Source organism: Hyalella azteca, unplaced genomic scaffold (genome assembly GCF_000764305.2).
Source record: "Hyalella azteca isolate HAZT.00-mixed unplaced genomic scaffold, Hazt_2.0.2 contig12337, whole genome shotgun sequence".
In the NCBI taxonomy this organism is placed as follows: Eukaryota; Metazoa; Arthropoda; class Malacostraca; order Amphipoda; family Hyalellidae; genus Hyalella; species Hyalella azteca.
Genome location: NW_025942297.1, coordinates 11,029 through 27,744, shown reverse-complemented (window position 1 = coordinate 27,744; position 16,716 = coordinate 11,029). Strand labels below are relative to the sequence as shown.

Here is a 16,716-nt window from a genome sequence, read left to right as displayed (position 1 = left end):
GATTTAAAAGCCTAAAATATCTGTATGCAACCGCGTAATTTGTCTGTGATGCGTAATCTATTATCGTTTTATGAACTACTGCATAATTGTTACTATCAAAATCAATTTGTAAGTTTTGCTCATGATGCCTTTCGTTATTTAGCTGGATATATGCATTCTTGAACACAGTGATCAAACAGTGCATTGTTAGAAAGTTGCGAATTATCTCTACCAATTTGAAATGCTAAAAAGACATAACGAGGTCTTCGAGTTCCCGAATTTGGTGTAAGAGTATTATCCAATAAATTTTGATTCGAATTCATTATTGTTTGTTCCAATTGTCAATTCATGTATGCAATCGATATTCGAATTTTATCTTTTATTTGTCGATATAATTTAATCTCATACTCATCAGAGAGTTTATAAGCCGTCATTTTCCAAATTAGTCTTTTGATTGTGATTTACCATTAACAACTTTATATTAGTGATTTGGATCTTTATCGCTAGACTTAAATAGAGGATTTGCATCAGCACCTCTTCTTAAAATTAAGTCATGCTTGACTCCATTAATCACTTTGTCATAATTTTCACAGTATCCAAAATATATTTTAAGGGATTTGTGGCATTAAATTACGTTAATTGAATCCATCATTCGATTTTTATTTTTTCTTGATATCAATACTCCAGAAGAACATCATACTTTCTTTGGAGCTTCGTTGATATGTTGTCAATCCTTTCAGAGTTGTGGCAATTTCAGGATAACTATTGTCCTCAATTTCCCCATTCACAATTGTATAAGATACTCGATCGAATAAAAACATCAGATCATTATTGATAATTGATATTTATCATCTTTGATGTTATAATTACTCCCATTCTCATTCGTTAAAGCCTCTTCAATGTAAAGACAACTGTCTGATGGTAGTAGAAACTGACCTTGATTCTGAATAATAATCTTGATATCATTGTGTTCACGATTTAAATCAGTTCCAATTGGAGGCTCATAACCGTGAGTTTCAACTTTACGAATTGATTCATCAATTTGAATAGTTTCCTTCCACTGTAAGTTTTAAATTTTTATAAGTAATATTTTCTAAAAATAATTTGATTTTTCCGACTGTAAATGTAATCTTACTGTTAGTTCTTTGCCTCTGGTGATCAAAAGATTTCTATTTTGATCTGTTAACCAAATTCGAATATTTTAAATTGAAGGCTGCTCTGCGGTTAGGTAAATTTGTTGACTAGGATTCTCTACAAATTTATATCTGTGGGAACGTTAGGAAAAATATATACAACATATTGTGCAAATCACAATTGAGATACGATCCATTGATTGTACTGGAGTGAACTAGTATTGTATTAACAGACATTATATATACTATATTTGTGATTTCATGTTCTTCAACACCTTCCAACACTCCATCACCAAAGCCTAAAAGGGTATGTACTGATCTTGCAACATCTGAATCAGTATCCGATCTTGATTCCGGAGTTTGACCCCTGGACGATGCGGGACGTGCAGCTCTAATTTTAGCAAATTTATAACGTGCCTTCTCTTTCTGCATCACTTTATGGAATGGTTTGATGAATTTGCAGTATTTACCTCCTCAATTTTACTTTATTGTCCCATACGACTTTAGATGAGGCTTAGTCTGCCTCAGTATTCTAAGGCAATACGCGTAAATATAATTGCCCTATGGTGGATCTTATCTCTTTCCTCGTATTTTTCTGGCTTGAGGATTGTTAACAGCTCTTATAACAGTTCTCTGAAAAATCAATTTATTACCAATTCCTAAATTATTACCTTGTATGCTGACAATCGTCTCTCCTAGAATGAAATTTTTTACCATCAAATTTCAAGCCATAAGCTTTATATTATTCAGATCCAGGTTTTTAATGGCTATACCTTAAAAAGTTTTAGCTATTGAACCAACTAGTCCTTTTGAGTAGGGTCCTTTTAAGTCTTTAGGATCTAAAGCCAATCTCTCAGCAGGTTTGATTGTTAAAAATTCTCTGGGAGAATCTCTCAGAGCTAATGTTATTTGCTTAGTTTTTTCTACCATTTTGTTAAAAGGTTCAATTAGAGGCTTATATACTTTTTTAGCATCATTGTATGAAAAATGTTCCATACATTTTTCTTGTGTGAATTATTTTCTTAAGTCTGTTTTCAATTTTATTCGAATTTGATTTTTTTCATATCAATTAACTTCATTTTGTTAAGCAAAATATCTCAAGCAATTTTAACATAATGTCTGTTTGTTTTGAACTCAATGTGTGTTTAACTTGATGTAAGTTCAACTTGATGTAGTTCAGCTTCCGAAATCCATGATGGGTCATCATATCCCTTTCATTTAACTAATAATTTTCCTTTACTATTTCCAAAATTTTATCAGTTTTATAAACATCGCTTTTAAACATTTTGATGCTTCTTCTCCGTAAAAACTCCATATTACTTGCCCCATTCATATTTTTCAACCTATAAGTTGCGGGTTTGGTTTTTAATAATCTAGAGATGATAAATAACTCACCTGTGAAATTAGGGAGATTTTCTATATTAAAATCCTTACGTTTTCTATTAATTATGACACAATATTCGATCTTGAATTTAAGCTTTCTTACAGCAGGCTTTACCTCGGGGGAATTAATTTGCATAAACTATTTTACTGTTCTGCTTCATTGAAGCTTCACGAGGAGACATTTTTATTGATCAATGATAACTATTGTTATAATTTTCTACTAAATTTGGTAAAATATCTACTCACTTTTTTGTCTTGGCGTACGTGAAATATTTCCACATTTTTGTCATGAGAGTTCGGTTAAATCTGTCAAGAACTTGAGCTTTAGTTTCATTTTCAGTTGCAAACCATTGAATTTCGAACTTCTGGAATAAGTCTTGTGTTGGCTTGTTAATGAACTTTAGAACTTTGTATGTTTGAATTTTTGAGGGATTCGTTCAGTGAAAAGCTTTTGGAAAGAGGTTTTAATCTCTTCACTATTTTTTTCTACGTATAGGAACTGCCCATGCATGTTTACTTAAGATATCAATCACAGTTAGAATGTAATTAGTGCCTTTATCTGTTTCCTGTGACTCCAATCAATTTGTGACTTGCTTTCGAGATGAACCACTCCTACGAAAAAGTTCGTTTGTCCCCACGTTAGGATCGTAATATATGATTTAAAAATTTACCGCTCACTAATGTGAGTGGATTTTTACGTTTTTTGATACTCCAAGACCTGCATAACTTTTCCAGCCATTAACTAATTCGGCATTAACTAATTTTGCCTCAGTCCTAAAATATTCAGGCTCATTAGGATCTATCGCAATTTCAGCCGCTTTCTTTGCAAGGATATTATCAGACTTGTTTCTGTCTTTAGTTTTTAAATGTGTACTATAAATTATATCATGCGCTCTACAAGCTCTATCTACTCTATCTATCATGCTTTCTCTATCAATTCATTCAGTCTTTTTTGCACCTTAGTGCAACGGTCACAGAAGAAATAGGTATGCTCATCATTGAAAGAACCATTGGGAACTTGCTCAGATTGAATGTTTAATGTTAATTTGAAATGCATTTCTGGTAGTGGTAATTTCCTTAACATCGTGCTAAAATGCCACTCCCAGTTTTTTCATTATAAAGAAATGATTTCAGCTGGTTTAAATATTCACTATTATCGGATGATAGGAGCTCAGGATAGTTTATTAATGTTCTTCTATTGTGGACTATCATTTTTATTAGATTATTTATAAAGATTTCTATCAGCTTGCATTACAGTGGTTTAATGCAAGCGTATTAATACCATCTATTAATATGTCTTTCGTCATCGTCGCCATTGAGAGCAATTTTATTGATCTCTTTCGTATACAATTCATGATTATCACTTTGGATATTATACTTTGTTTTATATATAATCTCATTATTAAATTAATGCTTGTATGGTTGTATTCCTTTCAATAACATTCCTCTTTATGCCTCTAGCTTTTTTAGCTATAGAACACTTCGTTCGATAATTATACATCTTTGCTCGAAGACCAACAAATTTTTCTATGGGAATGCCGCTAGTTTTATCTTTCATTTTTCTGATTACCTTTTGTTCCGATTTGAATATAGGAAATGATTTTTAGGATAATTCGATGTATCAAATAAGTCTTGATTATCCCTTATATCTTCATAGAAGTAATCGGTTCGAATGTTATAGCAGAGTGAGTCAGTATTAGTGAACATGAGCTTTGCTCAATCGTCATATTTTTCTTTAATGAAGTTGTAATGAAAGTCATGCATCAATGTCTTGCTTATATCTACTGTGCTCATCCCTACATAAATAGGTTCATCAAACTTTAGCTTTTGCATTTGCATGTGACATGCTATAAGATTTTCCGAGAATATTTTGAATCCTTTGAAACTAGGTTTATACCTAATCTCCTCAATTCTTGTTTAATCTTAACCAGATTAACCTCAACTACCCAAATAAAAATTGAGAGTGGAGCACCTATGTTTTTATGGTGGCTATCGGCGGACCCCATAGGTGGAGCTTATATGATTTATACAGTGAATTAAGGGTGGCGTGCACCACCTATCCCACACCTATAACCAGCCAATGGCCACCACACCCGTAAACCTCTTCGTACATCAATTATCGGTGCACCACCCTTAATTTTTATTTGGGTAGTCTTGTTTAACCTCAACGTTAACGTTTTGTTGTTTAACCTCAACGTTTAGTCTTAACCAATTAACCTCGAATACAGAATTATATATTAACTTGAAGAAATCTTTGTGTTTAGATCTATGTATGGCTTCATCCATGGACTTTCATTGAATTCTAATATTCTATGAATTTCCTCTAGTTTCAATCCAAGTTTCTCATAGTTTTAAATTACTGTAATGGATTACATATTTTTCACGCTAACCAAGATGAGGTGCTAACTTATGAACATCCCCTATTTGAATATTTCCAGGTGCTAGAGGTAAATCATTATTATTGTAAGTCTTTTGGATAACTAAAATCAACTTCTAAAATGAAGCCTTTATTATCTTTGAATGGTTCATTTTCTGTCAACCATATAAAGTTTTCTGTTGATAGGCTCTGTGGCATTGCCAACCATATAAATTATTTGCGTTCATTTATGATATATAATTACTCGGTTTTTGAGTAGCATACCTTTCAGGGATATATTTATTATTTGCTTTAACATATCTTGTATTTATCATTGAAACACTACCTCTAACACCTTGCTCAATGAATGTATAATATCAGGATCGTTTAGCAAGTCTAATTCTATTTCAGTAACCTTTAATAGAGCATCAAATGATAGACCTGGAGCTATGAAATAATGAGCTGGATCTAATTTATATTCTCTCAAACAGGTATTTATAAAGTTCTCAAACACTTCACTTAATAACAAGGTATCAACTTTTAGGTAGAGATTATAATAGTCTTTGGATGTTTTGCATTTGAATTCGTCCCAAACCTATTTAGCATATTAATATTCTTTAGCAGAGATATGTATATCATTTATTTGTTATAGAATTAACCTTCAATGGTAAACTAATTGAATTCATTTTATCATAGGTATCCATGTAATCGTATGGATATATACCTTTGTCTTGTATAAATTTAAACTGCTCATTGTTAGGGAAATGTCATTTCATTGCCATATGCTCTGATAATTTTTTTGATAATGCATCCAACGAGGAAGACATGAATCTAAAGGTCTCTAATAATCATAATCTTGAATCTCTTGCTATCTCTCGCTCTCTTACAGTTTTTTATCTATATGCGTCCCGACTTAGATAGTTTACGTAAAACTTATGCATTTTTGATCTGTTTCTTGGATAGCATTTATTTTACAGACACTTTACCTAGTTACTTAATAAAGATATGTGAATCATAATTGGATAATTTATGCATAAACACTGGCATAAAATTAGGAGTTCTAATTTTTAAATTGCACTTGAGATGCACTGGAGCTCTTTAGTCTCCCGTTATGTGTTTTCGATTTTCACCCTTCAAGTTTTTTTTTCAGTTGATAAGAACATCTTTTTTGGATATTGATTCAATAATTCGTACACACGTTTTATTTCTACTTCTATATATTTCAAAAAATTTTTGGACGCATCTTTACCATTATATATCTCCAACATTTAGAACCTATCATCTTTACATTCAGTATAGCAACAGAAACCTTTCGGCTCATGTTTCTAAATATTCCGCGTATATTTCGACTTAAGGTCTAGTTGACATGAATCAATACCTACCAAAGTCGATCCAAAATCAGCGTAAATTACAAAGGGATGCTCGATAGTCTTCTGAAAGGCATTGAACTTTAGTTTCTCATCACTAAAAACATTTTTGACGGGTGTGCTAATAGCGCATTTATCTCTATGTTTTTCAAGTAGATATTCGAGCATTAATGCATGCAGGCAGTATGGACATACATATTTAGTTCTATGACTCGCCTTATGAATAAATGGACTTAAAGACTTCATTAAGACATAATGACTTCCATTTTCATTTGTAATTAACAATAATGAAACCACATCTTCATATTTAGTTTTGGTTATTCGAAGTGGGCATAGCTCCAAACAATAATTCAAGCTTGATACATTTATGGAAATATTATTAATCTTCTCAATTTTATCGATGTCTTTAATTTTCATAGGGAATTTAATATCTTTGAAATCAAACCCTTCTGCTTTCCTCTTCAATATTTTTGTTATTCTTTTACCATTTATTCATCTCTGCAGAAGTAGCGCGTAACCACCCACTTAAATCACATGTTATCTTGGTTTTACTGTTTATTAACTTATATTTTGAATGTGTCAATTTTTCTGGTAATTCAATATACAGCTGGAACCTCTTAGAGGTTTGTATTCAACAATTTTGGTTGTGAATTTTAGCAACTTATTTAATATCCATCTAGAGGAGTCGTTCGTAAATTCTTTAATTTCATATATCAGATTATCATACAGTCCTTTAATTGTATTTAAATTTATGTGAATCTTGAAAGTTCTACAAACCTGTTTGAATTGAACCAAGCGGTATTATGGATTTTCTCGCTGCCTAATTTGAATTTATAAAACTCGACTTGCGAATTCAGCTGCTATTTAATATTATCAAATTTGACTGCCTAATTACTTGAATAACTTCAGATGTTATGTTTTTGAGAAATAACTTCGGATCGATCGTTCTTATATCATATATTAATATTTTCTGCACATTTATCATTTACAGCCGTCTTAGTATCACTTGCATACATTCAAATTCATTTTTAAATGTACATTCGAGTCTTCATGCGCTCCCACATCATCCACTTCTAAATTGCAAAGATTACAATAAAAGAAAGAACTGGCTAATATGCTTTCATTTAAACGTTTCCTATGGTGATTATGTACTCAAGGTGTGTTTTTACACATGAATTACATTAGATTATTCATCAGCTCTCATTATATATAGAAAAAAACATTTGAAAAATTCTGTTATTCTAATTCATTTATTTACTCACAATGATTGAAAATAAAACATTAAGTTATTAAGAATTATTTTACAGATTCAACGAAGTAATGCATGCTACGACTGTGTGGAAGTTCACGGCACTTCCACTGTTTAGCTACATCATCCTGATTTTTAAATAAATTAGAAATTTGCTTTTGTTTTTTGACTAGTTCGTAAAGAGATATTGATGCGTTCGTGAGTTTTTAATATTTATAAGTTAATTTGCCCAGCCATCGCAAACGGTTAGCGTCTTAAATACTCGCGGGCGTACGTCGCTTCCAGACTATTCTGCATTCAACTTTCCATGGAAATGAGCTTTCATGCTAGGTGTGCGATGTGAGCATACTCCATCACTGATATCGGTTATCTTCGCTGGCGTACACCACACGCATAGTCAATCACCGTCAGCATTGTCGTAATTGGCGCATGCTTCACCCTCAACTTCCATGAGCTGCTTGCGGTTTGCGCCTCGTTAATCACCACCCCACAGCTCCTCCCACGTCTGCGCCCAATGACGCACGACCTGCACAAACCTCTGCATATCCTTGGGATCGAATCCTGGGGTAGCGACTACGAAGACGAGTCGAAAAAGGTCTCGCACTTTGCTTTCAAGGTAAATAAAACACGGTAGTAAATCGGTGAGTTTACTGAAATAACTTTTTCGCTATCGATGAAGAACCAGTTGCATAATTCTTGATAAAGTTGCATAATTCTTGATGCCGCAGCAGGTGTGGTGGCGTAAACGGCAGTCAGCGATGCATTGAGAGGCTCGGGAATCCCGTTAGAGGCTGACCTTGACGTGCAACGTTCTGCATCTCACCTGCTTATCTAAGACTTCTAATGGTCTCACTTTCACTGTTTAGTTAACTCGCGGTGATTTTGACAATGTTAGTTATCTGCTTTCGCTTCCTAAATAGTTGATGCAAAGATATTGATACGTCCATGAGTTTCCGAATCTGTATGAATTCGATAGCCATACGAAGGCTTTAATGGGTATGAACCTTTCGTTGCAGGAGAGAGAGTAGGGGTAATACTGCGAGAAAAGAGTGTGTCATAGCTGAAAACTCAGTATTTAATGAGCTGTAAAAAAATGGAGTGTGCTTGTGAAATTAAATAGGTAACTATGCTAAACTAAGGCTCTGTTCAATCTAGTTGAGTAAGCTTGGTTATGGGCAGCTGTTCTGCTGACCCAGGTTAAGTCCCAGGTTTTTAATAACGAATAGTTTATGAAATTTAGTAACCGCAGTGATTTAAAAATAGTGAGTGCAAAATAGTGGTCGACCGTGGGTAAAAAATCGTTTACAAAATTTGGATGGTCAAGATACGAGGTAAGATTGTGGCTCAGGTTTTTGATCGAAAGACAGCGCTCAAATTTTTGATGGTCAAGATTCTAAATAAAATTGTAGGTAAATCACCAGATTTTATTCGGGGGTAATCGGTCAATTTAGAGCGGTAAGTCGGTTCAGCACCGCTATAAGCTAAGTTACACGCGAAGAGGGATTTGGACGAGACTTAATCGAGAGAGACGAGTGCTAGGAAAGTGTATTTAAGTGTAAATATCTATAAGTCGCAACTGTAGAATAAATGGAATACAATACGAATCATGATAAAGTCGATATTAGGCGCAATCAATAAACAACGGCAATATTACAAGTGTGAGGAACAATTCAGCAGCTATTTAAGGGCTTATCCCAAACGTACGTTGGTGGACAAGGCTGTAGTGAAGGTTACAGTTAACTGAAATAATGCAGAAAAAAGTCAATTTAGAAATAATTCGGAAGTTTACGAAAGGCTTGATTATATTAGAAAACTTAAAAATTTAACTAATTATAACTAAGTTTAATATTGGATGTCTCTACTGGTAATATTCGGGTAAGATTTTGGATAAAATGACCAGGTTTAATTCGGGGTAATTGGTCAATTTTGATGGGCAATTTTCGAAGTAAGATTGTGGGTGAATGATCGGTACCCTGTTAAGCTGTTTATGCAGATTGTGATCATATGCTCGGTCTCTATCTTACTACTATGCTATCTGAAACCTAACCCCAGTTGTTGTGAGCTAGAAGTGACCGTCTGGTGGTGCACGGCCGGATTCATGCAGTTCCACTGGCAAGCTGGGCTGATTGACCGCAGTCCGTTATCCGCTAGTTACAGCTCGAGCTAAAGTCAGGGTATGAAGTGATGATTCGATGCAACGTTCAAAGGTGGACGATCATTACACTCTGGACTATTCGCTACAGAATTTGGTGGCGTACAGCTCTTGATATGTAAAGCAAGATGATGTCGTGGGCTGGTTACTGACGGTAGGATTGAAACGCGGCTGATTGGTGGCCTTACAGAAATATGCTGGGCGTTCTATTTAGGGCTAATGAGTGGATTGATGCAAAAAATTGGTGGTGCACGGCGGCACTTCCCCCAGCAATAGGAATAGGAGTGTTTTTGGGCGTGGGGTGTGGGCGTATGTGGAAGAGTTGGGCGTGGGGGCCTGGGTGTGGAGTTTGTGAGCAGGGGCATTGGGAGTGCTTTTTTGGGAGGGGAAAAGCAGGGGCGACCCCTTGCTTTTCCCCTCTACCTCTCCTCTTCCTTCCATCGCCCTGAGGGGTGCAGGTTCTTACCTGCACTTACAGGTTCTTACCTGTACCTACAGGTTCTTACCAGCAGCAGCATGATTTTCACTTGCTCCTGCAGGATTCTAACCTGCACCGCAAGTTTTTTACCTGCACCCACAGGTTCTTACCCGCTGTTGCGCAGTGGCTTGACGAGGTCGTCGTGAGGCTCATAGCCATAGTCGTCGTAGGAGCGGAGCCTCAGCTCGACCTCAACGCCCCTCGCAGCCGCCACGAGCGCCCCCCACGGCGCCCCCCTCAGGGCCTCGGCCTTCATGCGCACCTCCACACGAGATGGACGACCATGTCGCAGCAAGAGAGGTACAACGGCCACATGGCGACCTGCGGGCAACCACAACGTAACCACCAAAGCCAAACAGGCAAAAAATCAAGAGTTTTCATTTGGTCAGAATTTCGCTTGGTTTTCACCCGCGGCAATCAGCGTTAGTCAGTATCTGACTAACGCAACTGTCGTAGCGTCAGCGACTACCGCCACATCCAACACGTTACCTATCAAAATCAACACGTCACCCATCACACCCAACACGTCACCGATCACACCCAAACTAGTTAACGTCACCCACCTTCCTTGACGTTCCAGCTCACGCCCCCGACGAGGTCGGCCAATATCCCAGCGTCAGGGCAGCGTGCGACGCAGTCCATCACATCGCGGACGCCGGTGACCTGGGCCTCCCTTAGGGCCTCCTTCAGCTGCGGCCACCAATCCGTGAGTTGGCGGGGGCTGTCCCTACTGAGGGCCGCCACCACGTACAGCAACACTTCCAGCAGCCTGGGGGATCACAAGTGGGGGGGGATCCATTGGGGGAGTCAAGCTTGTACGTCGTCTGCAGCTTGTGAAATGTTTTGGGTTCATGCATGTACAGGGTGCCCCCAAAAAAAGTTGGTAAAAGTAAAGGCTTATAACTCAAAAAGTGTTAAACGTAGAAAGATTAAATAAGAACCACATGAAAGAGTATAACTTCAAGTTATATTTGGTATCCATGTTAGCAAAGTTTTTCATATATTTCATAGAGAAATCTCATAATTTCATCTCATATATTTCATACTCATTATTTTTTTCAAGATCAAGATTCCCCTTACAATGCAGCTAAAATCTGAACAACGAGTTTCCTTGTCGAAAAATTTTATTCATATATTGAATTCAACAGCGAGGAGGTCATTTTGAACATTTATTGTAATCTGACTAAAACTTGAAGTTATACTCTTTCATGTGGTTTTTATTTCATCTTTCTACGTTTAATACTTTTTGAGTTAAAAGCCTTTACTTTTACCAACTATTTTTGGGGTCACCTGTATAACGCTAAGAAATGTGGCATGCAGCTCATGCCATCATGCAGAGCAGCTTGCAGCTCATGCCATCAGAGGGGCTTGCATCTAAGTAGGAGAAAAAATACAATAGTAAGTAGGAGGGCAAATACAATGTAAGTAAGAGGGTAGATACAATAGTAAGTAGGAGGGTAAATACAATAGTAAGTAGGAGGGCAAATGCAATAGTAAATTGGAGGTGTAGGAGCAGCAGTGTGGCGTGGGAAGAGTGGTTAGTAAGCGGAGTATGGGGGGAGGCCGAGGGAAGGAGGAGAGGCACATTATATGAAAAGGGATAATTGATAACATAATTTGAAACTCGGCAATACGGAGACGACATATAAAACGTGTAAATCAACACGAGTTTGACATATTCATCCAAGAGACCCAGCGGATGTCATCAACTCAATGCTTCAGGCCTCAGACTCCGCGGTTATTGAAATATTTTTAAATGCTGGCGTTGCGAGGTCAGCGACTCCGTTGAGTTATACCACGGCATAGGCCATGTGCTGCATATTGCTCTTGGCTGAGAACGTTGTGCTGCTCACTGCTCATGGCTGAGAGCTTTGTGCTGCTCACTGTTCATGGCTGAGAACTTTGTGCTGCTACCTGCTCATGGCTATAAGAGCTTTGCGCTGCTCACGGCTCGATCATGGCTGAGAGCTCTACGCTGCTCACTGCTCATGGCTGGGATCTTTATGCTGCTCTCTGCTCGTTGCGTGCAGGTATTGCAGCCTATTTAGCACCTATACTAACCTTGACATTTCCTCCGTAGGGACTCCCAGGATGCTGTTGAGAGGGTCGGCGCTCCCTCCAATGATGCGCTGAACGATGTTATGACCAGCGAACATTTCCTGCTCACTCTTGTGCTTGAATTCATAGCTTGAACTACTGTTCAAACTTAAAGGTTTGTTCTCCTTCAGCACCACTGAGAGTACAACTGCAGGATCGACCTCGTCATCACCCTTCAATTCAACTTGACACTTACGCTTCATGGCACAAAACTCTGCCTCTGAGAGAGTCACGACATTGTCACGGAGCAACTTTACCGCTTCAGCCCCGACCAGAGCGAACATGTCGTCCACCAGGACGTCCAAGTCCTTTTCAATCACGCCCGCTAGTTTATTTTGGATGAGCTTCCTGTACAGGCGTAGCTTAGAAGGCGCTACGTCCCCGGGCGTCCGCCACGAGGATATCTCTTCAGGGAGATGCCTATGCATCCCACAGAAATGAACCAAGTTGATGGGTTCACAGAATTGACTTCTGACATCTTCAGTGAGAAACTCGAAGCTCCTCATCATGTCCCCAGTCGAAGTGCCGTCACTCAAAGACTCTTCATACCGCCTCAAGAATTCAAGTTGTTCGGCAAGCTTCTTGAGCGGCATGATCTCGTACCGATTAAAGCTGACATCGTAGGGCTTCAGCAGCGATTCCAGCTTCTCTTTCACGGCATGAGGACGAGTCGTGATCAACACACGACAGTTGGTGCCCCAAGTCTTCTCAAAAATCTCTGTTACGACTTTTTTAGAAACTTTGTTGACTTCATCGAACCCATCGATGATGAATAAGACATCGAGACGCCGGAGAGCCATGAGGACATTTTCTTTCCCTAGTTCGGTGCACAGGTCTTCGTAGTGCTGCTGGATGACGTCACTCAGGTTTGGTGTGGAGCGATCTCTGCACTCGAAGAAGATGATTTGGGTAAAAGACCTCAAGTAATCAGTAACCCCAGGCTGAGGGATAAAAAACTGCAGTACGATGTTTTTGACGAGGGTTGTTTTACCTGCGCCGGCAACGCCTGTTACAACCATGACCTTGTTTTGAGCTTCAAATATTTTGGTGTAGGAAACTATTTTCTCTCCGCCGTCTTCTCTCACATTGATGTCGAGGGCGTGGAACACGGCCTGACGTTGAACCGTATCCTCTTTCAGCAAAAGTTTCTCATGCTTAAGCCTGGCCTCCCAGAGAAGTCTCACGGCTTGTTTACCGCTCAGTGTCAACTTCGTACACCAGTAATAAATGTTTTGGCTGTCCATTCTTTTCACTTTTTCGATTTCTTTTTTGAGGTTTCGTACCTCGGCATCAACATCTGTCTGGGGAAGAGCATAGAACCTCCCCGCTTCCCGCACCAGCTCCTCTAGCGCTGCTGTCAAATCAGTGAATTTCTGCGCGTCGACTGTGTTGTGCAAGTCGTGCATGACGTCATTGCGCAGCTCCTTGACGGCGCGCAACTTGGCGAGCAACGCTGCAGAATCCCTGACGGTGCCACCCTTACCGAGATCAAAAAGTTTTGTGAGGAGAAGGAAGAGCGGCGTGACATCTAGAGTGGTGGGATTTTTCGAATCTTCTAGAATTTTTGATGAAAATCCCATTAGATTTTTCCACTCTCTGTTGCTGTAAGCACTTCCACGTCTCCGTTCCATCAATTGCCTGTAGGTCTCGTTGCTTCGTTTGTCGTCACACTCCTTGTCTAGCGTGGACTGCATGACCCTGGGGCTCAGGTCCAAGTTACCGACAATGTTGCGGTAAATTCTAATGATTTTGTCGTCCATAGTGACAGCTGGTACAGCAGGAGCGGTGCCGGCAATAGCACCTGTGCCGGCCATCTTGTGGGATCTGTTGAGACGAGAAATTATTCGCGGATATAAAGACGAAATTCATATAAATATTAGCCAGATAGGCTTGGTTGTAATATCATTTCATATGCAAAACATTCCTCTAAATTGAAACTAGTATTGGTTCTTTACGCAATTAAATGACTTTAATAATGAATATAAGAGATAATTATAAAATCTTATTAGGTGTATGAATTAGATCTAATCACCTGAAAAATGGAATATTTGAAGTGAAATCCTTTGGATAATGGAATAATCAAGCGCAAGTTTGGTCGATAACAGAACATTTGCGCAGAGTACTTAAGGAAAAATAGATATTTGATAGGCAGTAATTCCAAGGGGAGATGTGTTGTAATAAAGCAGGTATTAAAGAAGGCTACCAGCAGTCCAAGGGAAAAGTGCTGTAATAAAGCAGGCATTAAAGAAGGCTACCAGCAGCCCAGGGGAGAAGTTCTGTAATAAAACAGGCAATAAAGAAGTCTACTTGCAGTCTAGGGTGAGAAGTGCTGCTCGTCAATATCATCTTGTGGTATAAATGATCTAATTCAACCATAATATGATTTCAACCATATGAGCGGTATATTTTTAATTAAATTCAGATGGCGAACAATCAGCATCAATCAAGTGCCTCAATAAAACAGTTGGAGAGTATCGATAAAAAGCGTTGGAGATATAATATATAATATCTTCGTACAATAGAGCTGAGCAGTAACGGCGATGAGGGCTGCAAATAACGGCTAGAGGATAGCAGATACCGGCGGATATAGATATCAGATAACAGATAGCTGCAATAGCCTAATTAAATAATAAACCCTCTACCTGTTAAAACATCTCACACTAACATCTCAAGCATCTCAACCTGAGTGTTGTATCCACGATGCGAAACTGGAACTTACATGAGGCATGCGTGTTGTGCCCACGATACGAGACTGGAACTTACGTGAGGCATGCGTGTTGTGCCCACGATACGAGACTGGAATTGTTGTATCCACGAGACGAGACTGGAACTTACGTGAGGCATGCGTGTTGTATCCAAGATACGAGACTGGAACTTACGTGAGGCATGCGTGTTGTACCCACGATACGAGACTGGAACTTACGTGTGGTGATCGCGTATCTCAGATGATTGACACGCAGCGCTGATAAGCGCCAACACTGCAAATTTTGACTGGTGTTTTATTGAATTTAACGTAAAATGCTTTGCTAATGTGATCCCTGCTTTGCTAATGTGATCCCTGCTTTGCTAATGTGAAAATGCTTTGCTAATGTGATCCCTCAGGAATACTCATGGTCAAGCTTGTGGTGACAGCGATGATGTGTTCAGCCTTTATGACACCGAGCGACCGATGGCCTTCATCGACAAGTGGGACATCGACTGAGAATTGACCAGGGCATGAACTGGTAAAAGAAGGAGACCTCTTAAGGTACCGGAGACTGCATTGATTTTTCCGGCAACAAAACCTTGTCTTCGGACATCAAAACCTTGTCTTCCGGCAACAAAACCTTGTCTTCCGGCAACAAAACCTTATCTTCTGGCAACAAAACCTTGTAATCCAGCAACAATGCCTTGTCTTCCGGCAACAAACCTTTTTACAGGAAAAAAATTTTCTTCCGGTAACAAATCCTTGTCTTCCGGCAGAAAAAACTTGTCTTCCGGCAACAAAACCTTGGCCTGAAATAATGACCTATAATAGAAAGCATTTTTTCGATGATACCAATCGTACCTATCACAATTTTCGACATCAGCCTTCACGTGACCACCTCCCACTTCACAAAAGTCCGGAAAGTTCAACACACAATCAAGTTGCCTTCTGGAAGTTTTTGAGGAAGTTTCCCACCTCCTCCCTCACTCTTGAGACGAGCGGGATATTATTTTATGTTTCGTATGTGGCTTTAGGTTCTGTTGATGATTTCATGGGAAGTTTGAATGAGGGTTCGAATTGTGAGAAGATTTAATTATATGGATGAGGTTATACGGATGAGGTTATATGATTGATCTGACTGCAGATCTCAGTTGAGGGTTAAGTTATTATGTAGGTAGGATTCCTTACATTTAGTTATTATTTAGGTAGGATTCCTTACATTTCCCTTCTCTGTCTCTCTCGTGCGGGCGGCCGACGTCCCGTGTAAGCGACCTCTTGTTCGAGTGTCTTCGTTTCTGTTGCTTTTCACCTGTCCCTCCTTGTCACTTCGTCTCTTTGAGATGCTAAAGCTGCTTCTTTCGAGCAAGCTTCGGCGGGCTGGACATGTGAGACCTTCCACCCCTTGTAGGTGATGATTAATTTGAGATTTTTTAATAATTTGAGACCTACCGCCTAGCTGGCGATGCTATATTTTGACCTCCTATGCGAAATATCTTGATAGCTCAAGCGCTAGCAAACCATTATACTACTACTACTTGTATGGATGAGGTTATATGGATGAGGTTGTATGGGTGGTGTTATATGGATGAGGTTAAAGGTTACATGGATGAGGTTACATGGATGAGGTTATATGGATGAGGTTATGTGGTCATGGGCAAGGTTAAATGTTGAGGTCATATGGACAGAGCTGGGCAGCGCTACTTTGAAATGTAGCGCCGCTACCGCTACCGCTACATGCTCTAAATGTAGCGGGCGCTACCGCTACCGCTACATCCACTAGATTGTAACGGGCGCTACCGCTACCGCTACAGTAAAATGTAGCGCGCTACATTAGCC

At 38.9% G+C, this 16,716-nt stretch overlaps 1 protein-coding gene across 1 annotated transcript in view; it reads right to left on the bottom strand.

Annotated features, from left to right (window-relative positions):
• Window positions 1-16,716, bottom strand: part of LOC108667132 — a 35,049-nt gene that overhangs the window by 10,741 nt on the left and 7,592 nt on the right. Inside the window, exons 2-4 of the mRNA XM_047883236.1 lie at window positions 12,159-14,018; window positions 10,661-10,866; window positions 10,208-10,418 (exon numbers count right to left, since the gene is read on the bottom strand). Coding sequence (XP_047739192.1) covers window positions 10,208-10,418; window positions 10,661-10,866; window positions 12,159-14,008 — 2,267 coding nt within the window. The 5' untranslated portion in view covers window positions 14,009-14,018. The remainder of the gene's footprint in view (window positions 1-10,207; window positions 10,419-10,660; window positions 10,867-12,158; window positions 14,019-16,716) is intronic.